This window comes from Myotis daubentonii, chromosome 10 (genome assembly GCF_963259705.1).
Source record: "Myotis daubentonii chromosome 10, mMyoDau2.1, whole genome shotgun sequence".
Classification (NCBI taxonomy): domain Eukaryota; kingdom Metazoa; phylum Chordata; class Mammalia; order Chiroptera; family Vespertilionidae; genus Myotis; species Myotis daubentonii.
The window spans coordinates 68,819,836-68,845,780 of NC_081849.1; the positions used below are offsets into that span (position 1 = coordinate 68,819,836).

At 39.3% G+C, this 25,945-nt stretch overlaps 1 protein-coding gene and 1 long non-coding RNA gene across 10 annotated transcripts in view; one reads left to right on the plus strand and one right to left on the minus strand.

Annotated features, from left to right (window-relative positions):
• Positions 1-6,569: 6,569 nt before the first annotated feature.
• Positions 6,570-25,027, minus strand: LOC132243109 (uncharacterized). 2 transcript variants are annotated; one of them, XR_009454796.1, is made up of 5 exons: positions 24,001-25,027; positions 21,155-21,323; positions 20,851-20,931; positions 19,752-19,864; positions 6,570-6,967 (listed from the first exon to the last, which is right to left on the minus strand). It is a non-coding gene; the product is annotated as an uncharacterized LOC132243109 (long non-coding RNA). The 2 variants fall into 2 exon arrangements; XR_009454795.1 differs by lacking the exons at positions 20,851-20,931; positions 21,155-21,323.
• A 1-nt stretch (position 25,028) lies between these two features.
• MAGI2 (membrane associated guanylate kinase, WW and PDZ domain containing 2) overlaps positions 25,029-25,945 on the plus strand; it is a 1,174,807-nt gene continuing 1,173,890 nt past the window's right edge. For 4 of the 8 annotated variants that reach the window (XM_059712711.1, XM_059712714.1, XM_059712712.1 and 1 more), the window contains exon 1: positions 25,029-25,801. In XM_059712711.1, coding sequence (XP_059568694.1) covers positions 25,501-25,801 — 301 coding nt within the window. In that variant the 5' untranslated portion in view covers positions 25,029-25,500. The remainder of the gene's footprint in view (positions 25,802-25,945) is intronic. The other 4 variants (XM_059712715.1, XM_059712716.1, XM_059712720.1 and 1 more) reach the window with 2 other exon arrangements.

Below are 25,945 nucleotides of genomic sequence, written 5' to 3' on the forward strand. Positions count from 1 at the left end.
AAATTCTTCAAGGTCCCATCCTTGCCTTTCTTCTTGTGCTCTGAGCACTTATCTCCCCCCTTTTCTGTTCACTATCTTCCCAAATGATTACAATAATTATGCAAATGAACTTAAAATTGTATCTCTGTCTTCTCTCCTCTAATGTAATGCTGACATTATAAATACCGGTTAAAAATTACAACAGACATTAGTATGTAGTGATCTGGAGAGTAGGCAATGAAAATAAGCAGAGGCGAACTTTCACATATAGGGAGATAAGAAAGTTAGGAAAACATGAAACAAGAAAGGAACTGATGAATTCCATGAAAAAAGGTTCTATACAGTCAATGATATTTTGCTGTGCTGTTCTATGGTAAAAATTGATTTTATCAGAGCCATATAACTGGGTCTCTCAGTTTATAAGAAGAACATGTGTTAGTAAATGAGGCACTAGGATATTTCAGATACATATGAGATATAAGATATAAGGATGATGAGAGAGTTTGTTTTGTCACCTTTGTGGAGTTGAAAGAATGTTAGAAGTCAGAGAGTGAGATGATATGAGGAAAGTTTAAGGTGATGGTTAGAAAGGAACGTATGCAACCTAGAAGCTCAGCACACCTGAGTAGTATGTATGCCTGCAGTTTCTCCTACGACTATGGTGGCAAATGAAAGTGACCTGAGGATACCCACATTACATTCATTGTCTTGTCTATTGCCATTGCAGAATATAAGGAAAACCTAGAGAGGGCAGATGAAAGCACCAATAACAAAGTGTCTAAACTACTTTATATTACTCCACCTTTCTACGCTCATTCAATACAGGTTCTCCTCTTACCACTGGCACCATTGTTATCACATATTGGGTTCTAATTATATCACCTTTGACTTCTGTATTCCTAACACCCACATTAAAACATTCAGTGTTTTCTGATTATTTTTCTAACAAAACTTTCTTTAATACTATATCTTTTCCAATGGTTTAGACACTTTCACCTCATCCTTAAACTACTAAAACGTACCTCTTTACTGGTCTCACTCGATCTTATATTCTGCTTACAAGTAATTCTCAAAAAGTATTCCTAGGTCAGTCTCCCAGACTGTTCAGGTTAAAACCTACTTTGGTACATCAAGAAGCATGGAAAGATACAGGGTCACACTGAAGTTTGAGGGGTGGATTACTGTCCATTTTGCAGCACTACTTATGTAGTTATAGAATGAAAATAACTATCTTATTTTAGACTAAATTACACTACCAAAGATCATTGCTCTAAGAACTAAATAGTCATGACAAAGCTGGATTGAGGGATACAAAGACAAAGCAGAATCCTGTATTTAGGAATGATATTACTCTTAAGGTAAACTCTTCCTAAAACAACTTTTATTAAAAAAATTTTTGCCCTAGCCAGTTTTGCTCAGTGGGTAGAGCGCCAGCCTGAAGACTGAAGTGTCCCCAGTTTGATTCTGGTCAAGGTTAAGGGCACAAGTCTGGGTTGCAGGCTGGATCCCCATTAGGGGGTGTGCAGGAAGCAGACGAACAATAATTCTCTCTCATCATTGATGTTTCTATCTCTCTCTTCCTCTCTGAAATAAAAATATATATATTTCTTAAAAAAATTATTTTATTTGATTTCTCTGAAATCAGTTAAAGTTATACCCTCAGTGAACGTAAGATTACAAGACCTATGAGATTCTATCCTTTCTTGTACCACACCACCTAGGAAATTTCTTCATTTTATTGTTTAAACTAGTGGCCCAGTGCACGAATTCATGCACATTGAAAGGAAATTAGAATATTTTAATATCGCTATTTGCCCTTTATCTATAATAGAAGTGTCAACCAAATTCACAATTGACAATGACAGATTGAAAACACACATGCAATTGGAGCTGGCAAGAGGTTTATATGTATCACGCATGTGCGAGTCAACTTAGCCTTTTATAGATATGGAATAAACTTGCTTAATTGGACCTGCTTTCTGATTTAGCTAAACTTTTTCCAGTCCAGTGAAGCACCCTGACTTCTCTTTCAGGTAATTGTCAGCAACACAGCAGTAAATATCAACATGAAGCAGATTATTATTGTAGATCACCCAGGGAGAACAAAGGGTAAAATATTTAACTGCAGCAGTGTTTGACTATATTCTGTGCAGTGAGAAAAACCTGAAGTCATTTTCAAGATCCACCATTTCTTCTTTTCAGTTTCTGAACTTTCTAAATGTCTATTTTCTGGCTAATGAAAAGAAAATAGGATTCTACCAAGTCTCCTATCTACCTACTCCAGGACTTCTGTGAGGATCAAATGAGATGAAGCACAGGAAAATGCTTCACAGACATTTGGTTAAATGTAAAATGTTTCTACCTGGCTATAAAGCAAGTCATGTTCCTGGGCTGAAGAAACTGCAAGGAGGCTAGTTGCTAGGGAGAGGAAGCCAGACATTGCTACGTGATGTCATTACCCAGATGGGCACTTAGCATATTAGCCTTTTATACAGAGAGAGATTTTGAGGTTCATGCTCAGTTGACAATTTCCTTGTTTCTTCTTACATACACATTTCAGCTCTGAGCACAATTTGACAATTCTTTCACCATATTTTGTTACCTCCCTATGCTTCCCCTCACAGCAGCTATTGCAAAAATTTTTACACTCCATACACCCCTCAAGTCCTTTCCCCCCAATATTCTCCCCTCCTTGTTTTCTAACATAAAGATGCTTTCCCCTTTTTATAAGCCAAATGGGAATATTGTAATTCTGTCTCATTATTGAGGGACTCAAATTTATGGGGCAAAGAATCAAGAAAACCTTCAATTAAGATGAAGTAGCCAGATATTCATTTGAAACTGAGGAGAGACATAAATAATTCCATTTGAAACAATAGTGGGATAAATTGGTGTGCCCACTTCCAATCCATAGTGCTTACTGGACTAGTTATCCAAACTGATTATAAAAACCACAAAAGCTGTAGTTGAGCCTCCTGATATAGGGTCTTCAACATAGATTTCACTCATTTCTAGAAAGGTTTCAAACTGAGAATCTGCTGTGTGGATGCCATGGAGTACATCAGTTCTTAGTGGTGTTATGTTTAATCCATATTGAGGCATTCATCTGCTTCTATTGCCTAAATTTTAAATCAGTAACAATTTAAGTTTTTCTCATTTTTTTCATAAATTTCACCTGTATTATTTATCTTAAAACACAGTTTTTGAATCAAAATAAATTTCTTCTGGTTTATATAATTTTCTTTCTTCTGTGTGAAAGGGAGTCATCATGGAGGCTTTTACAAGTTTCATTCAGATACATTCTCTTTTTCTCCTTTTTCCTACTACTCAGTTTAATAACTTGTATAAGCTAAATGCCATTTTAAAAATCACATTTCTATTTTTTAAACTTATCTTGTTGAAAGTATTACATATGTCCCTTTGTTTTTCCCAATGACTCCCTCCACTCCATCCCTGCCCCCACCCCAAGCCTTCACCATACTATTGTCTGTATCCATGGGTCTGAATGGCTTTCTTGGCAGGGAGACTCAGAAGTGTACTCCTTAGGGGTGAGCCCTTAGTTTCATGAAGTTTATCTCCCATCCTCTGACCCATGTGTCTTACTAGGATATGTAGCGTATCTTCCACTTCCTGCTCACAAGTCAGATCTTCACGTCATCATTGTCTAGTGTTCTGTCCTTCAAGATGATCAAGATACTTGAATGTTCAACTGTGACAGAGAGACCGCATATCCCTGAGGCAGAGAGTATATGTGAACTTCTGTTCTTACCATATGAATAAAAAACAAATGATCCTTTTTAATCAAGAGAATTGGAAAAATATATATTTTCTGCAAGATCAACAGTCCTATAAGAAGCGTCAAAGCCTATGTTACAAAAGACCAGAGAAAAACCAAGCCACGCTTAGAGAAAGGGAGTTACATTTTCATTATAATTCTGCGCAGGCCCAGAGAAAAATGTGTCTTTCAAATTCTGCCCCCCCCCCCAACATAGAGGAAACTTTCTCTATTTATACTTTTTCCATTCCTTTGTCTCCCAAATTTGGAATGAGACTTCTGGGCCTTCTGAGAAAGAAGGCCTGCATGCTGGGAAGGGGCCATGAGACCATATCTCAAGGCCTGGCCTGGTGCCAGCACTGACAACTCTGTCTGGGGCATAGTTTATGGCCTCTCTGGAATGCGAATAGTCTTATTTTCCTTATTATTTAAGCAAGCAAGCGTTTACAGAAGCCAAAATAGCAGGGTTAAAATTTCAAACAGCAGTTTTTATATAAGATGGATGCTTCACCTATGTTAATCTACTGTCACATAACCAAGTGGTAGCCCTAATAGCAGTTTCTGTGGCAGATAGTATAATACAGCAGCTGTGATTGGGACTGCCACTTGGTAAACTTGTAGTAATTATACATCTACCAAGATTCATTTCATTTTTGCAGGATACTAGTACATATAAGTGAATTGCATGGAAATATGTAAACCATCACCCCTCCATCCTCTAAGTGTTTGACAGTGGTATTAATCTCAGCAGTTCTTTCTATAGTACAGGATGGGGCAAAGTAGGTTTACAATTGTTCCTATGGAAAATAATACAATAAATAATAATAATACAAGACTAAACTGTGTTCCACATACTCACAGCTGTAAACCTACTTTTACTTCTGATTTAAAATTTTCCTCAGGGAAGGAGTGTGGTTTTCAGGGCTTCCACTTGAGTGATGTCCTAGTGGCTCTGATTCCACAGGACACATATACAGATTCTCCCGGCTGCTAAGTATTTTCTCTCTTAATCATGCACATGAGGACCAAAGAAGTAACCACAGGTCAGGTCCAAAGATACTTGTAAATACTGTTAAACTCCATAAACTCCCATTTAACTAGAACCATGGTAGTGTTTCAGATTCCATGGAATCAGTGTCGGCTCAGACCTTCTAACAGACCTAGAAATGTCTGGATTTTCCAATTCCTCCATGTTGAATTACCCTGGAAATGGTTCCATTTTCCTTTGGAAAGTGCGGGGAAATTTAGTGTATAAATTGCATGTGGCACTGCAGGCTTCTTTCTCAAAAGAGCCATGTGCTTCAATCAATGAGTTCTGAATTTGAGAAGTGACTTGGATCTGGAAGTTGGGTGAGGAGCCAACAACTTCCCATTATAAGAGCTGATGTGAGCCTTCTGCCTATCATCTTTTTTTTCATTTCTCTCCCTTTGCCTATCTATCTCATGTCTAAGAACACCATGACCTATTAGCTATTATCACAAATATCTGAAGGTCAAGGCAACTTGATGGAAAGCTGGTAATTATATCTATCTTACCACTAGTGATTAAGTGCTATGCCCTAGCCTCATTCACATCAATATTAAAGAGTCCAGTTTAATAGCAACAATTGACACCATAAACCACAAGCTGTTGAAGTGCAGCCACCACCAGCCAAGCTTCTGAGAGATGTTGGTGCCCACTCAGCAGGGCATTTCTTATAGAGTGTCTTCTGGGCCCACACAGGGATCTTAATTTATGCACTAAAGGAATTGATACACTGAATAGGAAGTACTGGCAGAAACCTGGGAAGCAAATGTGGGAGTAGAGATTCAGTTATTCCACAAGGGGTGGAACATAAGGCTGGATATAGGAAAATTTATTGAATTGAAGCACTCACACAAATCTCACAATTTGATGATCTGGCAATGACAATGAAGTCTATCATAGGAGATGGATGCTCAAGTCTTACATGGTAAATCTATTCTAACATTCCCATCTCCCTGAATCTTCTGGAGACTTCCACACCACCATACAAGGAAGTTCCAGACTTTCTTCATATTTGCTATATTCAAGCTTTAAGGAGCTAGTGTAGGAAAATGTTTTAGGATATCTTGTATAATTACTAGTGGCCTGGTGCACAAAATTCGTGCATGAGGGCAGGGTGTCCCTCAGCCTGGCCTGCACCCTCTCCAATCTAGGAACCCTCAGGGGATGTCAACTGCTGGTTGGACATCCCTCTTACAATCCGGGACCGCTGGTTCCTAACCACTAACCTGCCTGCCTGCCCCTAACCACTCTGCCTGTCATCCTGATTGCCCCCACCTGCCCCCCTTCTGGTGTGATCACCCCTAACTACCCCCCATGCTGACCTGTTAGCCCCCAACTGCCCCCAATGCTAGCCTGCTTGCCTCCAACTGCCCCCCCCCCCGCCTGCCTGCTTGACCCCAATTGCCCCCCCTACTGGCCTGCTCACTCCCAACTGCCCTCCCCTGCCGGCCTATTGCCCCTAACTGCCTCTGCCTCATCCCCACCACCATGGCTTTGTTTGGAAGGACATCTGGAAGGTCTCCGGGTCTAATTAGCATATTACTTTTATTAATATAGATTATATAATTTATATGTGATATATTATATACTTAGATATATTTAATGGGATATATTAGGATCTTTTGCCTAAGGAAGTGAAACTTGGATGAAGAGATTTAAGTAATGGGTTGAAGATAACTAGCATTGAGTACCCCAGGAAATATAGGTACATATACACACACATATGCACATACACACAGACAAACATACTCACACCAAGAAATTAACAGGATTCATCTGCATTACTCACAGATTTGAATGTTAAAATGTATTTAATAGTTTGGTAACTAAAAGACTGTGAAAAATCAATTCAAAATCACAATGAATTAAAGAACTATAATTTTTTGGAGATTTGATATGTTAGGTATCATGCGTCTCTCAGATTAAGCCTTGAAAATGAATACTTTTACCAATTTTATTCATATTGTGCGAACTGTGACATATTTAGTTACATGAAGTAGAAGCCCATCTCTGTAGCTTAAACTTACAACAGCATTTGATTTTCCTCACATAACAAGAAGTGTGAAGGAAGGGAGTCTAGGTCCTTTCTTTCATTTGGCTCCATCATGATCACAGTGAAGTTTTATCTTCATTCTTGCTGAATCATAGAGGCAAGATGGCATCTCCCTTTTCCATTGTGCTAGAGGCTAGAAAAACAGAAAGGTACAAAAAGAGCATCTGTATTAGATAAAAACAAAAACATTCCCAGAAGTCTCTAGCAGATCCATGCCTTTATCACATTGCCTAAACTTTTGTTACATGGTCATTCCTGACTGAAACAGGGTCTGAGAAGGGGCGTATTTTATCTGGGATCATGGCCAATCTGAAGAAAAAGGAGATAGTGGAGTACAACAGCTCTTGGGTAGGAGATTAGGGGTGTCTAATGACGCATGGAATTAAAACCAGTATTTTTAAGCAAATTTTCAGAGTAATACTGAGTATCATTAACTATTTATTATAATATTCTTGAGGGTTTTATTTTTTCAGTCATTTGTTAATAATGAAATAATATACATAAATATTTTATATACTTCATCCTACATTATACTAGTGAGAATGAGATCATTATAGGCCATTAATGGCTTTTGTCTACTAAAATATTTATATATGTGTGTGATTATATATATATATACATATATACACATATATATATCAACGGTGGCTTTAGGGTCCATGTTATGACCAATACTAAATTCTAAATCACAGGACCTAAAATATGGTAATTTCTATTATCTGTTTCAAATAACATTTCATTAATGCCCACATACTGATAGAATACTATGTCCTCAATAAGTTCTTTAAGCTAAATGTGGAACACTTATTTATAAGAAACTCTCTTGTGGTTTTTAATCTTTGATAGACTTAATATCTAAAACTCAGTATTTGACAAATCACTTTTTAAGATATTAAAAGTGTTACCCCTTTGAAAACAAAAATTTTTCTGCACTTATAAAAATATTTCTTAATTGCATTCTATCTCCCACTAAACTGTAAATCTTATGTCTTCTACATTCCTCAAAAACAGTGAATGTTGATGATCAAGATGGACAGATTTTTCAAGGACGTTTAGGTGGCAGGGGAGGAAAAGAGAGTAAAGATAGGATATCTGTCCTAAAGTTCTGTCTAAGTGGTAATCAAAGGTAAACATAATCCTTTTTGTGAATGCAAATCTAATATTAATTCTTATCTAAAGTAATATATTACAGATTTATATCTAATTTCAAATCCTCTGTGAACTCAATTAGAATTCATTCTGCCTCATCTTACACATATTATTGGATACATTTTTTCAAATCTAATTCTGGTCCTGTTTATTTGAGTTGATTTGTGTTTTATAAACAGTCACATGCATGTATGATAGAGTGTCAAATATATCACATGACATATGAGGTTTAGATAAAATATGACTTTATCAATTATGAAAAACACATTTAGAATCTTACATATAAGCATTTTATCCTTATCTGCTTATAACTATAGAATTTAGAAAGAATATATAGAAATAAAATTGAGAGAATAACCACATAAGAAATTTTTTAAAATCAAGAAAACTGAAAAATGTGTTCCATTGATACATGCACATATATAGATAAATGTGTATTTTTAGTACCTTATAAATAGATATATGATACTGTGAAGGAAACCAATTGACAAAATTAAATCATTAAGTAACTTTTTTTTCTCATAACGTTCCTTATAATACGCTCTATAGGGTAATTCTTTTCCTTCCCCTAGGTAACATCGTGGTTGGTCCCCAAAGCTCTCTTAAATAATAAATTCTCCTGGTACTTTTGTCACTTAAAACTATTTCACTTCTGAAACTGATAGGTGTAGCTAAAGCAATAATAAAAACTTCAAGCTTCATTCAAAATTAAAGCTTCTGCACTCAGCTAATCAGCTATGCAACAGAAGGCAGGCTTGCAGTATAAAGTATGGCTTGGATAGATACTCTTCTACTTTCCCAACTTGTCTTTCTACCTCTTCACAATTGTTAACTTGCACTGTTTCTGACGATTCTAGGGTTCGAGAGGGTGAAGGGAGGAGAGGTGAGGGCACAGGAACGCTGCTGCAAGGCTTGTATTTGTGAGCTGCCATCACTGCTCTCTGGTTTGGCAGGTGTCACAGCTGACCCTTCTCTTTTTCCCTGCCAGGGGGTTTCAGTTCCTTAGAGGGCTCTTCAGACCATTTACTCATCCCCCACTCATTGGTAGGTATTGCTCTCCTGCACTTGACTGGGATTTGGATCTCAGGAGTCCATATCTTCACAGACTCTCTCTGTTGGGATCCGACTGCCTTTAGGCAGCCCTTTTGAATAAAGTCATTTAAGATGACTCCAAGTTAGCTTTCAGCCACGTACGTGTGGTTCACACCTTCCCCATGTATCTTTGGTTCATTTTCAGATATGAATTGTTACTTAAAAAATATTTCTATGCTGTTGTCACAACTTATACTTTTCAATGTATGCAGATCTGTTTTAATTAATTAAATTAAAATGAAGTTTAAAGCATCACTGAGTCATAGTTAATTTGGAATCATGAATGCTGACCATTAAAAAAAACTATGATGTGTGGTGAACACATCTACTGATTGGTAGAACATTGCAGATTGTTGAGATAGGCCAACATCCTTCTCTTTCAGAAGAAAACACAAAGAATCAATTGAGCAAGTTGTCACTGAACAGGGGCAGAGCAGAGCAAAGCCTTATGTGATCTAGTGTGGGATCTAGTGTTAAACATATGTGGGTCTGAGTTCAATCTCCACAATGTATTAATCACACAAAGTTGACTGAGTTTAACAAGGCAGTAATGTCAGTTTCTTCTTCTATAAAATGGGAATAATAGCTCTAGCAATTACATTGTTAAGATGATTAAATAAAAATATAATATATATAGTGTTTATCACATTGTAGCTCCTTAATAATTGTTAATCTTGCCTTCTAACACTGCTCAACTCATTGTTCCTTTTTTTTCTCATTTGGAAACATGTTATTTTTATGTCTAAAGTTTTACATGTCTCCTCCCCCCCCCCATTGACCGCCTCCCCCTCCCCCCAGCCATTCCCACCCCTGGCAAGCCCCCACTGCCCCAGTGTCTGTGTCTATTGGTTATGCTAATATGCATGCATACAAGTCCTTTGCTTGCTCTTTAACCCTCCACCTCCCCTGCCATTTGTCTCTGGATCCATTTTTGTTCATCAAATTATGTTGATCATTATATACCACATATGAGTGAGATCATGTGATATTGTTGTGTCCTTTTTTATTATATCACAACTGTGGCTTCTTCAGGAATTTACTTTCTTTTCTACTATTTCTGAAATAAAAATTACACATATAATATATATGTGTAAATGTTTCACATTATTTTTCAGGTCACTAAATTATAACAATGCAATAGAGAGCAAGTGTGTATATGATGTGTTATAATAGGAATCTTTGTTTTATTATACCACATAAAACAAACTTTAAAATATCAAACTATATTTTTCTAGATAAAGTGAATGAACCAGTAAAAATAAGTCTCCACTTCTATTGAATTAATCTTTGGGATTAGTAAACCAAGTGGAGAAGCTCTGGTTTTCAATGTAATAGGGGAGAGACAAACGATTAGAAAAAAAGTCCTCTGTGACAGGCTGTGAGAAAACTCTGTAAGAATTTGAATATATACTCGTAGGGCTTTTGTAACGCAAATCCTGATTATTTTTATGTTCCTAACTTCTCATCTTTTTCAAACAACTTATCCATGTTGGGAGCCCAATGATAAGCCATTGCTAAGTGAAATGGCTAGTATTGCCTCTGTAGCTACTGTATTTTTCCAAAGAGAACACATTAGTATTGTTCCTAAGTAGAGTCACTGCTTCCTTGTTTTACTCCTTTCATAAATATGCATTCAAAATTCTGGGTGTAATGAGTGCTTAATATGCTTTCACCATGCGGTTAAAAGCATTGGGAAGGATTAGGAGAAGCTTTTGTCTCAATCTTATTTTTCTATTCTAACAGATCCAAACACACTGCAAGGGTCTAGTCCAGTGGTTCTCAATCTTCCTAATGCCGCGACCCTTTAATACAGTTCCTCATGTTGTGGTGACCCCCAATTTCATCATTACAAATTGAACATAATTAAAGCATAGTGATTAATCACAAAAACAATATGTAATTATATATGTGTTTTCCGATGGCGACCCCTGTAAAAGGGTCGTTCGACCCCCAAAGGGGTCGCGACCCACAGGTTGAGAACCACTGGTCTAGTCTATAATACCTAGATGAGAGTTCTAGAAAATATCTCCTCTAATACCTAAGATTCTAAGACATATTATGTTTAACTATTAAATCTATTTAGTGTGCTTTGCTCCATATGAATATTATTATTTTGTAGGCCCACTTTATGTAGACAACAAGTATTTTCCCTTTAAAAATGTTAATGTGTTATTCATAATAAGCCAAGATTTATTTCTTCTTATATTCTTAATACATTACATATAAGTATATTTGAAATATCTCTCTACATTTCCTATCTCTGTCCACTGAAAGGGCTTATCAGAAATGGTCCACCAATAGCAATAAACAAGCCAAATTACTGTATCTTGGTTTCTAAATATACCATTCTTCCCTAAAAGGAACAGGGTTCCTTGGGGAGGAAAGACAAATTCCAGAGCTGGGGAAGGACGAGAACAGGATAAATTTGGAATATATTTTAAATATATGTCATGAAGCAAGGAAGTATTTAAATAATCAGTAGGACATGTGAAAGGGACAAGGGAAGCATCTTGAAAGAGCCTCTGCAGAAAAAATCTGGGACAATTAGAAGGTTAAAATAAAAAATATATATTAGTAGTAAATTTTAACCCATCGATTAAATAACAACCTAGGTTTCCCTACTGATTCAAAGTTTTAAAACAATATCTAGGATTAAATGTAAAGGTGTGTGCATTTATTCATTAGTTTAGTTCATTCAGTATATTTGTATCATGCAGTTCTACCACCAATGACTTCAAGGACAAACTGTAGGGTAAGATCCTCTCCCTGACTACATACAGATAAGGCTTAGAACAAATACCAATTACTTACGCAATTATCCCCTTAGACACTGAGCAAATGCCAACATATTGGGAACTTTCTGGGGGGAAAAAGCTTCAAGTATGCATTTGCAATTCTACAACTTTACTTTAATGCTATATATCTGTCATATATTTAAGTATGGTGCTGTCATTGTTCCCTGACAGAAATGACCTTTGACTTGGCTCCAAAAGGTCCATATCCTCCTCCCATCTTTCTGGCTACATCTCTCATAATTTCTCTTCGCAGCTCCTCATTCAGCTATTCTGCTTTGGCCAGGCACTTAGGAGTTGGAAAAGCCCTCAGGTTCCAAGTTAAGAACAGTTAAGTTCTGTTAAATAAAAGGTAATGAATGTCCCAAATACCACTCTACTACTCTAACTTAAAAAGATAAACCACAGAAAACATGCTATGGAATCATGATTTTAATTAAGTAGTAACTTGTATTCAATGCTAACATATTTAAAAGTAGACTGAAAATCTGTAATAAATAATGGTAATAGAAAAACTGAATTGTAAGCTGTATATAAAAATTACTCAATCTTTTTACAATGTTTTCATGGGTATAGTTTGCATTAAATATGAATTATCATATTTCAATATTTTATTTTTTCAAAATGAAACAACAATAGACTTTCTACTGATTACAGAATATAGCTATAGTACAGAGTTAGTTTATGGCTACTAATTAAAATATGTCATGAAAACTCTTCTGAAGATAAATGTTATACTAAGTCATAACAACAAAAAGATATCCATTAATTTATTTAACAATGATTTGAGTACCTACTATATACTACTACTATAAGTATATAGTACTACTATTCTGGTCCATATGTACCCAAGGATGAATTAATAATGTTTCTATCCTAAAGAAACTCAGTAGTGATAAAAGCAGATATGTAAATTAGTAATTGCAAAGTAGTTTATCAAGTGCACAAGACAACAGTAGCACAAAGACAACAGTAGAAAAAGAGGAGGCTTCCTAAAAGAGTGAATGCTTGAGATGAAGTTTAAGAGATGAGTCACAGCTTCTATGTCTCTGGATCTATTTTTGTTCAGCAGTTTATGGTGTTCATTATATTCCATAAATGAGTGAGATCATGTGAGGGCATGTGCTGGGGGAGGGAGGGGGAGGAAATGGCCAGGGAGAGGTCAATGGGGAAAAAAGGAGACATATGGAATATTTTACATAATAAAGAATAATAAAAAAAGACACATCTCTAAGGCTTTCCCAAGTTTCTTATTGAGATTTAGTCATCCCACCTTGATATTCTCAAAACACAATTTTTAAATCTCTTGCATTACAGCTATGTCTGTATCTAAACTGAGTTTCTTGAGGTTAAATGCAAACTCTCATTCATCTCTGTGTCTTTAGGGATCATCACTGAGTAATGGGCTCTCAAAAAAAAAAAGAAAAGAAAAAAAAAGGGGGAAAAAAAGAGATGAGTCGAGTCACAGTTTATCAGGCAAGAACAAATGAATGAGAGACTATCAAACCAAAGAAACAGCATATCCACAGTCACAGAGGCATGGATTAGCCTGGTGAATGATTAGCAGTCAGGGGAGAACTAAATTTTAATCAGGGTCTAATTCAGCCATGGGCAAACTACAGCCTGTGGGCTGGATCCGGCCCCTTTGAAATGAATAAAACTAAAAAAAAAAGAAAAAGACTGTACCCTTTTATGTAATGATGTTTACTCTGAATTTATATTAGTTCACACAAACACTCCATCCATGCTTTTGTTCCAGCCCTCCGGTCCAGTTTAAGAACCCATTGCGGCCCTCGAGTCAAAAAGTTTGCCCACCCCTGGTAATTTGTTAAAGGCCTTACAGATCTAGACACGTCAGGACCTAGACACCTCCCTTCCTTCTACCTGAAAAGTCCTTCCTTCAGATTTTTACAGAATTGAATATTGTTCCTCATTTAAGTCTTGACTTAAAAAATCACCTTGTAGGGCAAAAACATACAATGAGATAAATGATGTTGGGAAAATTGGAAAGATACATTCAAATAAGTGAAACTAGACCACCTTCTTACATCACATACAATGAAGTCCTAGAAGAAAATATAAGCAGTAAAATCTCTGACATTTCTCTCAGTAATATTTCTTTCTGATATATCTCCTCAGGCAAGGGAAACAAAAGAAAAATAAACAAATGGGACTACATCAAACTAAGAAGTTTTTGTACAGCGAAGGAAATCACCAATAAAATGAAAAGACAACCTACTGAATGGGAGAAGATATTTGTCAATGATAGACCTAATAAGCGGTTAATTTCCAAAATTCTAAGAACTCATTTTACTCAATACCAAAAAAACCAACAATCCAATTAAAAAATGGGCAGAGTACCTGAATAGACACTTCTTCAAAGAAAAGAAACAGAGGCCAACAGATATATGAAAACATGCTCCACAGTCACTAATCATCAGAGATACGCAAATTAAAACCACAATGAGATATCACCTCACACCTGTCATGATGGCTATCCTATCTAAAAAAAGAGTAATATGCAAATTAACCACCACTCTGCAACAAAAATGGCAGCGCCCATAGGGGCTGGGGTGGGACACTGGCAGCGTCGCCCAAGCAACGCGAGCCCAGCAGGAAAGCGCAGCCGCAGGCAGCACCCAGTGACCCTGGAGCAGGCAAGCATGACCTGCAGGCAGCACCCAGCAGGGCCTGCTTGCCCATCACCATGGTGTGGAGCAGGCAGGCCCCGCAGAGAGCAGAGAACCATGGGAAGTGGGCCTAAGCCGTCAGTAGGACATCCCCTGAAGGCTCCTGGATTGGAGAGGGTGCAGGTCAGGCCGAGGGACCCCCCCACCCCCGGGAAAGAATTTCGTGCACTGGGCTTCTAGTCATCAATAAATACACAAACAAAACAAGTACTAGCTGGGATGTGGAGAAAAGGGACCCCTAGTGCACTGTTGGTGGAATGCAGATTGGTGCAGCAACTATGGAAAACAGTATGGAGGATCCTCAAAAAATAAAAAAATGAAACTGCCTTATGACCCTGTAATTCCACTTCTGGGTATATGAAGAAACTCAAACAGTAATTCGAAAGGGTATATGCCCCCCATGTTCATTGCAGTGTTATTTACAATAGCCAAACTATGAAAGCAACCAAAGTGCCCACGAATAGATGAGTGGATAAAAAAGTTGTGGTACACATATTAAAGGGAAAATACTCTGCCATAAAAAGGATGAAATCTTACCATTTGCAGCAAAATGGATGGAATTAGAGGGTACTATGCTAAGTGAAATAAGCCAGTTAGAGAAAGACAAATACCATATGATTTCACTTATATGTGAAGTCTAAAGAACAAAACAAACTGAATTGAGGCAGACTCAGAAGCACAGAGAACAAACTGATGGTTGCTGAAGGAGAGTGGGGTTTGGAGGTCTGGGTAAAGGGATTGGGAAGTACAGATTGGTAATTGCAAGACAGTCATGAGGAAGTAAGGTATAGCCTAGGGAATATTGTCAATAATATTGTAATGGCTATTTGTGGTGCCAGGTGGGCACTGGAAATATCAGGGGAATACTTTGTAAAGATTTGATTATCTGGCTATTATGCTTTACACCTGAAACTAATACAAACTAATGAAGAATGTATACTGTAATTGAAAAATAAATTTTAAAGTTATTTAAAAATATTGCTTCTTAGGAGAGGCCTATCCATACCACCGACGTAAAGTAGTACCCGCCCTACCACCACACCCACTTGTTAGCATTCTATTTCCTTTGTTTATAAACCAATAGATATATTAGAAACACAGAATAAATACCAATTGTACAATTTTATGTATCATACCCATATCCCCTTGATGTTTAATCTCTTTATTCTTATAAGTTAGACTGAGAAAATCATGGAAATTGCTAAGCAATGTTTGGTGCAGTACATACTCTAGAGCAGCGGTTCTCAACCTGTGGGTCGCGACCCCTTTGGGGGTCAAATGACCCTTTCATAGGGGTCGCCTAAGACCCTCAGAAAACACATATATAATTACATATTGTTTTTGTGATTAATCACTATGCTTTAATTATGTTCAATTTGTAACAATGAAAATACATCCTGCATATCAGATATTTACATGACGATTCATAACAGTAGCAAAATTACAGTTATGAAGTAGCAACAAAAATAATTTTATGGTTGGGGGTCACCACATGAGGAACTGTATTAAAGGCTCCCAGCATTAGGAAGGTTGAGAACCACTGCTCTAGAGATTTGTTAGTTGGCAATCTTCCCTTTATCCTGTAATGAATGTATTTTGTTCACTAGAAGCCATATGAGTGTTACTAAAGCAGAAAATACCCTTTCAGAGCCATTTGCATTCTATTATCTCAAAAGGATAAGTCTCTAAGGAAAAATTATCAGGCAATATGACAAGACATAGTGAAGCATCTGGAAAGAGCAGAAAAGATGTTTTTGGCCCTTTAAATCATACCTCATGTGCAAATCTACCAAGCCTTGAGGAGAGACCTGTATTTGTCTCCAGAGAAAAGGGCTGTGAAGTAAATCTCCATTAGTACTGGGAAAACTTAAAATTCTTTTATTTAGCTTCCTGCTAAAATGGGAGCTTCAGAGAATGTTTATAGATAAACATAAAATGACATCCTTTAAAATATTTTCTAAGCTTAAAGAGGCAAATGCAGTGTTTGTTCTTCTTGAGGTCTGTATGGTGTTTGAATGAGTCCCTAAACTCCTGCAGTTACATGATCAGACTGAGTATATAGGAGCCTTTACCTTTTCAACACCTATTGTTATTTAAGAAAATATTTCCTTATTTCTAGTTCTCCTATCAAGACACTGGTGACAATATAAATAATAGTTTAAATACAGCCTAAAGTAAAAAACCGTAATAGCATTATGTCCTCAAAATTTTGAAATTTTAGTAAAATGGCAGTTATTATACTATAAAATACTTCGACATATGCAAATTATTTAAGACTCACAATCGGATGAAATTAATCTAAATCTAGACCATATATAACTAGTAATTGACCAATATCACAACCAATACTAAGTGTAAGTAAAATATTCATAATTGTCATTAAATAACATGGGTGAAAATGTATCGTACATTTATATAAAATTTTCAATTGATTATATTTATTAATAGTATATTTCTATTTATACAAAGTGTATTGTACATTAAGTATACTGATTAAATTTGAATTATAAATTTACAATATTAAGTTGTGGTAGTGGTCTTCAAATATCTGATAGTTTTAGGGTCAGTAAATTATTAAAGAAAAGGCTTAGAAGAAGTTTAGAAGAAGGATCATAATACAAAATTATTATGAGGCAACAATCTGAGCAGTTGATCGGAAGAACATATATTAAATACTGAGTGCTCATGAGAGGGAAGTAATAAACCTATTTTGTGTGTCCCGGTCAAGCCAGATGTGGAGAATGTGTTAAAAGAGCATTTGCAAACTGAAGCGACACTTGAAGATATTAAACAAAACGACAGAAGCCTGGTCTTTGAGTATTCATTGCAGACATAGGAAAACACTGATGGCATTAATGACTAATGATTAAGCTAACATGGATCCACAACAAACAAGTTATGCTTTATAAGTAAAAATGTGCATTTTTACATTTGACTTATTTATGAAGCTAGACTAGTTTCATGTTATAACTTCTTTTTCTTGATGTCCTAATTTTTGTTTTATATAGTTTCTGGAGTTCATTTTTCTCCTCTTTGGAAAATCATGATAGTTTTGCTTTTCACCCATCTTCTACTGAATCTCTTAATGTCCACTTTTTTTCAGAGATTACAGACAATGGCTTGCTTGACTTCCTGATTCTTTTATTGCTCTAGGACCTGACAGAAGTTGAAAAATTAAAATCTTCTGAAGCAATTAAATGATTTCAAGTTATCCCATGTCTCATCTTAAACTACAATTTTCTTTTAAAGAAATTTGTCCTCCCCTTTTCGTGCTTAAAATTATTCCTCTTGATAGATAAAATGTTATATAATTGTCTTAATACGTTAATACCTTCCCAGATGGCAAATTCTTGCTGTTCTTGATCTTTTAAGATACACTTTTAAATTTTGGATTTACTTTACTGGTATTAGTTGATTCTGTGCTTAATAGATCTAATTAACCCTTTCATATTCATTGTAGTTATGTGTCTTCATTTTTTCCTGCTATTGTATTTTCTGTCATTCATTCCACTTCTGTGAGGAATACAAACTAGAAGGTATGCTCTCATGACACAGCCTAGCAGTGATGCTGTGATACGACTAGAATGTTATAATACAAGGCAGAAAAAAATGTGATGAAAAGGATCAGGTAGCATTTTATTGGAGTTCATCAGATAAGATTACTATCAGCTGATTATGTATAGATAAATAAAAAACTTTACACAAAAGGTTTACTCAAGCTGGACTTTCAAAGAATCTCTTTAATGGATCTATAAGTTACATGAAATTATATGTAATATTTGGAAGATACATGTGCATATGCATTTGTGGTAGAGAGAAGGGTGGGATAAGATCACTAGTATTCATCGTATTTTGAAAGACATCTATAACACTCAAAATGGTTAAAAACGTATCACGCCACACGGAATAGTGTTTGAAAAAGTTTTCAAAATCATTAAAATAAGTATGATCAGAATTACATTCTCATTGCCACCAAATGTTCATTAGCATTTTCTGCTTCTCAATCATCTGGATGAGAAACATGATGAACTTTTCTTTGAATTTTTTTGAAATATGCTTTCCAAAGACTAGAAAATACATCTGACTATTCCTCACTATTTTAAAACAGAATGTGTTCACTTTCTTTCCGTAACTTCCTTTACACCTACAAGATTTTTCACCACTGACAAAAAATAAGCCCATGATAATACTATTCCTTTGTTGATTCTTTTGCATCCTTGAAATAAAAACTGTTGTCATTTTAAATCAATAACAAAAGGATAGAAATAATAGGCAGGATTAGAATATGGGCAGTAGACATCATATTAAAAATACATGTAGAATACTTTGAATTTATTATAGCATTTATAATGAAAATTGATGGGAAACTGAAGACAAAATAAGAGGAGCTATAGGGAAAAAAGATAAATTAAGCTCCCCATTTGGAAAACAGAAGGAATAAATAATAGGGAAAAATGCAAGTAGTTAGAAAAGTAAGAAATAGTGTTTTGGAGATGGAATTTTCTATAAGGATAAAGGCATGAAAAAATGGTAAGATGGTTTTAAAAGATTTAGAATCATAAAGTAAAAAGTGGCAGCAATTGAACACAAATAAAAAGGGAGTGATAAATATAGCTACTTTATGGCATGAACTCAAAGTACCAGAATTTTTGAAACGTTTAAAAAAATCTAGTAAGGAAGTGTATAAAAGGTATGAGAATATCGTTTTGAGATCAGTAGAATATGAAGTGATGATAAAAGATTGACAAGCACCAAATAAGTAACAGGCAAAAACATAAAACTGAAACATAAATTCAGATATTGACATTCAGGAAGTATGACTATGTAACACTGCAGAAGAAGCATACATTTCCAGATCCAAACAATATTATTTTGTTCTACATTGTGCATTTGCCAAATAAGGTAACAAAAGCATAAAGAGGTCTTACTCATTTTCATTTACATAAAATATTGCAATGATTTTAAAGTTAAAGAACCAAAAAATATTTTCTTGTTTTATTGAGCTGGTCAAATTCCTCCACATCTTGTGAACTCTGTAGTTTAGATGGAACAATGATTTAAATGATTTTTCAGTTCTTTCCCCACTTTGTATATATTGCATGTCCATGAATTTCACAGAAAGAGGTACGTTCAGAAATTTCTAGCAACTGAAATGATCCAATAATCATATAGATTTTAAGTAGTCAAATTTTACCTTTCCTCAGATTGTTTGCACAGGGCTAGGTGACTGACTGACTGCTGTTTGAGTAAGTTCCTGAGTTGCACAGACGTTGGACAAGATATCACCTCTCAATACTACGACCAATACTGAAAAATAGTAAAATAGTTCTATGAAATGTAGAAGCACAACCAATGAACATTAATTCTAGACTAAAATGAAACAGTTCGGATTCTTCCAGGCTAATTTAATTGACATAAACCCAAGATTTACAATCACTACAATATTTAAGATTTTGAGGTAAAGAGAATTAGCACTATAATGTAATTTGATAAAATACCAAATAAAATACACAATTCTGTGCATGTGTTTGGTGGAGTCTAATCCCCTAAACCTTCTGCTGAGGAACATCAAGAGGCAAAGGGAAATTAAGGTTACAGATGGAACTAAAATGGATAATCATTGGATTTTAAAATTTGGGTGGGCCTGATATAGAGTCCTGAAAATTGGAGGAGGGAGGCAGGGGAGTCAGAATCAGTGATAAAATATGAGCAGGACTGACCTGCTGTTGCTGGCTTTGAAGACAGAGTAAGGGGGCCACAAACCAAAGAGTTCAGGTGGCCTCCGAGGGCAGGAAAGTGCAAGAAACAGAACTCTCTCCCAGAGATCCAGAAAGAACATAGTCTCTCCTATGCCTTAATTTTAGCCCAACAAGACTTATTTTGCACTTACGGCCTCCACAACTGTAGATAATAAATTTATTTTAAAACACCAAATCTATGGTAGCTTGTTATAGAAGCGATAGGAAAAATCTAGAAATCCAATTCAACCTTAGCATGAAGAAAGCCCTTGCCTGAAAATCACATTGGACATTGACACTCTCTGCTAAAATGTGGGACATGTCTTCATACTTCTGGTCAGGTAGGTCTCTGATGGGGGTGCACCATGCTTTGGTCTTACTGCCTATGGCCCTTATTATTTCTCCTCAAACACAGAGATCTTATAGGGATGCAAAAATCTGTCCATCGATCAATTGCAGCATTTTGTGTCCACTTCTATAGATAATTAAAACTCAGTATGAGGTTCTTGAAAAGTAATACTGCATTAGGAATAGGAACTTTAGAGTCACACAGACCTCGATCAGATCAAAACTCCTTCCTTTTATTGGGAGAGTAACTTTGGGCAGTTTAAAACACCTGAACCTCCGTTTCTTGGTCTGTAAAAAGGAATAGTAATGGTGTAGGTCAGGGTCCCCAGAATCAGACCCTAAGATGAGGACTGTGTGCACATGATTTATTAAGGAAATGCCTCCAGGAAAAAATACCTAAGTTACCAGAGTAAGCAAGACATGGAGGGAAGCGATTTCAGGCAAAACCCTCGCATCAGCATGATCCTGCAGGGGAGCTTTGGGGTATAAATGACATCCCAAGTTTTCTTACTATTCGAGGCAATAGGGCTGGGCTTTTATGCTCTGGAGGGCAGTCCTTGGGAAAGGTGCATTGGGAGGGAAGTTAACTCCCAGATGGTTCTCTCTGGCTGTCTGTGCCTGAAGGCAAAGCGAATCCAGGAGCTTTTGGGCAATCTTCCACAGAGAGTGGCAGGGGATGGCTGTGAGAAATAAAAGAACACAGAAGCTGGGGGAAGGGCACCCAGACCCAATCGGAGGGATCCAAGGGGATGGGGTAGAATCTCCCACAAGCATTTACCTCAGAGAACTCTTCTAAAGACTGAATGCACACATGTTTTTCTTTCTTGAGCATTTAAGACTCCTAAACTATTTTTCTTTTGGAATAGCATGCAATATCTAGTGCCATGCTTTACACATAGAGTGCTCAGCAATGAAAGAATTCTTTCTTGACACAGACATTATACCCAGAAAGGGTACAGGAGACAAAATAAAGCAAATATGAAGGATACCAGACTAGAAAGTAACCAAATTAGTCTGAATCTCGCATTTCAAAATGTTTGTAATTGTAGTTGTATTTTTCATAGAGCTAGAAACTTGAGCTACTTGAGACTAGAAATTATTTTTATCTTTGAAAAGCTAGGCAAAGTCAACTAACCAACCAGCCAACCAACCAATAATATATTTACTTGATGAGAATAAATCCTAGAGAAAATGCTGCTTTTACCCCCAGGAAACAAACTAAGTACCCAGAATGCATGCAATTTTTTTCTTAAAGAAAATCTTCTTTGCTACCCTGTTCCTATACTGATAATTAACACCTTTACTTGTGATAGCACTTTACAGGTTTAAAGTGCACTCACATTTAAATGTAATTAAAGTGCTTTCAAATTTTACATGATGCTCACAAAACCTTGTCATACATTTTTTACAAATGAGGGGACAAGCTCTGAGAGTTTAAGTGACTTAGTCAAGTTTGCACAGCTAAAGACAGGATGCCAACTTCTGACTCCAGGGACAAAATTCTACTCAGTGTTCTACATGATCTCTTTAGCCTTGTATCAGTCAAGGGCCAGTCAGGAGACAGAAATCAGGAGAAATCTATAATAAAAAAAGAGTAATATGCTAATTAGACAGGACGTCCTTTCAGACAATCTTCCAGACCGAGAAGCCCGGGCTGTCAGGGAAGCCAGAGTCCCGGGTGCCTCCAGGGGTGTGGGATAATTTAAAAGAATTCCCCAATCCCCACCCATGCCTCACTGGGAATAATGTGCCTGCGGCCCACTTGATGGCCAAAAAATTGGTTGAGGTGTCACAGACTGGGCTGGTGAGGAAACCACCAGCTGGGGTGCCAGTGAAATGTGCTAGGAAACCACCCCCTGGGACTCCAGCAAGGCTTACTGGGAAGCCACACACTAGAGAACTCACCAAACTTACTGGAGGGTGTAAAACACTGGTTTCTTGCCCATCACTGGCCAGAAAGCCACCCACCACTACACCATAGAAGCAAGAAGCACTGGAACCAAGAAGAGAAGTCCCCTTTTTATGTAGGGTCCCTCTGGCACCTTCTACTGACAAGTCCTAACACTATACCAAATAACATCAAAGAAATGTTCATAGGTTCTAACTCTAAAATCACAACTTAGGGCAAAGAAGAATTAGGAGCCGAGAAACACTCAATTAGCTGACACACCCCTCAACGACTTTCCTGGATTCTAGAGGGTAAAACACTTTTATTCCAAACTCCTGTTCCATTTGTTTTGTTTTTTCCTAATTATCCCTACAATAAAACACAGACCAAACCTTTGGGGACACTGGTATGACACATTGTAAGTCAAGGGGAGAGGGACAATACAGTGATTGAGACCAGGTCTGGAGCCAAAATACTTGAGTGCAAATATTAGTTTCCCCACTGGCTAAATTTTCAGGCTTGCAAAAGTTAATTTCCTTATCTATAAAAGGGGATGGTAAGAGTACCTTCTTTACTAAGATGTCAGGAGAAATAAATTAATATATATAAAGCCTATAGGGTAACATCTAGCATGCAGTTAGAACTTGATAAATACTAGTATTGCCCATACATGTTAGTCTATAATTGGTGTTTAAAAATAACTATTTAGTTCTTATTATCAATTTCCACTTGGGATTGTGTCTTATAACGCTAAAAGCCGACTTCTTTGGGCATTGCCTGTAGCTCTGGTTTCAGATCCTGGCACCGCCCCTGGCTCACTGAATAATCCTCATCAGGGGCAGCCAACTCACTGGGGATCTGGTTTCTCAAGTGAAAAGAGACACATGGTTAAACAAATCATCTCTCTTTCATCTTTCTTCCAGTTCTGACTAAATCTGATTCACCTTTTTCCCCAAATAATGAGTTACACTTGAGAGGGGAAAAAGGAAGGAAATTAACATTTTAAGTGCTACCCACCTGTGTCAGGCAAGCACTTTGCATGCATTAACCTGATTTCATTCTTATCCCGGGGTTAGTCCTTCCAACCCTAGTTAACCAATGCGGAAACTGATGCGCAGAACGGTCAAGCACCACACTGAAGATCACACTCTTGGCAAGTAGCAGGGCCCGAAACCAAACCCGGCCTTTCTGTTTGGGTTGACAAAACATTTCTAACTATCCCGCTTGCCTCCCACACCATCTTCATCTCAGACATCAAGATTCCTAACTGCTCGGTGCTTTTCACGCGTTAAGGAGATGAGTAGGTGTGCGATTCCTTTTCTGTCTTGAAGTTATCATTTGAAAGTAAAGCAAGTGCAAATCATTTACCAGTCACAAAAACGCTAAACATCACCCCTAACAGCTCGCAGGAAATTCGCGGCTGAGTGGAAATCGGCAGCCCGCCAGCATCCCTGCGCCCCTGGCCTCACCTCTCCTCCTGGCCGAGGACCTGCTGGAGGTTAAGGAGCCTGGTGGCGGCCCGCGAGCTGAGGTCCGGCCGCGATGGGCCGCAGTGTCCACCCTCGAAACCTTCTCCTTCTCTGCAGCAGGAGGTGGTCGGGCCAGGCCCTCTTAAGGTTTCTTCCCAAGTTACAGGTCCGAGTCGGAGGGCTTTCCAGGGCGTGGGTTAAACTGTCCATTTCTCCTAGGAGGCTGCTCACCGCACCCCTCTCCCCAGCCCCCCAACCCGCGGCCCCTTTCCGCTCCTCCAACAAGGAAACCTGAAGCCCCTTCCCCTCGCTCCCGGGAATCGCCTTTCACCAGCCATTCCGCCCTGCGCTCAGGCCCGTCCCGGGAAAGGGGTGCAGCTTTGCCGTCCCCCGCTCTGGCGCCCAGCCTGCAGCTCTCGAACTTTCTGCCCCTCGAGGGGGAATTCTGAGAACTGTGCCTCGAGTCCGGCTGGAAACCGGAAGAGTCGAAACCTCTGCACTGCGAGCCCCTCCGCCGGCCTCCCCGGCTCCCCGCGCCCCGGCCCCGCCGGCGGCTCTCCCCGGGCGGGACCCCGCGCAGGGGCGGGCGGCGCGCGGGCCCGGGACGCGCTCCCATCCGGGCTCGCCGTGCGGCTCCCGCGCGGCCCGCGCCCGCGGGATCTGGCGCGCCCTCTCCGCGCCGCAGCCCAGCTCCGCTCGCCGCTGGGAGGCCGAAGCCAGGTCCGCCCTGGGCGCCCGGCCTGCCTGCTTGCCGGCCTCCCCGCGCCGGGCCTCGGCTCCCCTCCTTCCCCGCTCCCGCCTCCCCTCGCGGGCTGCCAGGCGGCCCCGGCCTGCCTCTCTCTCCGCCTTCACTACCGGGTCAAGCTGCGGAGGGAGGGCGCGGAGACGGCGGCGAAGCGGCCCCCCGGCAGGCGCGCGCCCCTCCTCCCGCAGCCGGCTCCCGCCGCCTCCTCCCCCCTCCCCTCCTGCCCATACAGTACAACTAGTACACACACTCACACACACTCACACACACACACACCACACGCACACGCACACACGCGCGGATCCGCCGCTGCCACTGCAGCTGCCATGGACATCAGCTAACACCGCACACCCAGGCGCGCGCTCCCACCCGCACGGCGCAGGAGTGGCCCCCGGCATCCCTGCCCGCCGTCACCACCCCCACCCCACCCGCTCCCCGCTCCGCTACTGCTCGCTCGGGCCGCCGCCGCCGCCACTGCTCTCCGCTGCGGGGCCACAGCCTTGAGTGTCATTCCAGGGACAGCACCACCTCACCCCAGCTCTCCTACCTCTGCCCAGCCGCCCCGCTCCTCCCTCCCCGTCCGCGTCCACACTCCATCCCAAGAAGAGGGAAAGCGCCGAACAGAGGTGGGAGGAAAGCAAAGTCCGCTCTTCTCACCTCTGGGCCCCCCCGGCTCCTCCATCCTCATCCTCTCACCGCCCACACCCCTGCCCCGGAGGAACCCCTCAGGAACCGAGGCAACTCGCCCCACTGCCATGTCCAAAAGCTTGAAAAAGAAAAGCCACTGGACCAGCAAAGTCCACGAGAGTGTCATTGGCAGGAACCCGGAGGGCCAGCTGGGCTTCGAGCTGAAGGGGGGTGCGGAGAACGGCCAGTTCCCCTACCTGGGGGAGGTGAAGCCCGGCAAGGTGGCCTATGAGAGCGGCAGCAAGTTGGTGTCGGAGGAGCTCCTGCTGGAGGTGAACGAGACCCCAGTGGCGGGGCTCACCATCAGGGACGTGCTGGCCGTCATCAAACACTGCAAGGACCCCCTGCGGCTCAAGTGTGTCAAGCAAGGTGAGCGCGGCGGCCGGACCGCCGGGGGCGCGGGGCGCCGGGAGGGTGGGCTCGCCCGGGAAGGGGGTGTGTTGCCCGGGGGTGCGGTGAGGACGAGGCTGCACCGGGTGAGCCGGGGAGCTTGGCGCAGGATTCGAACGGGGG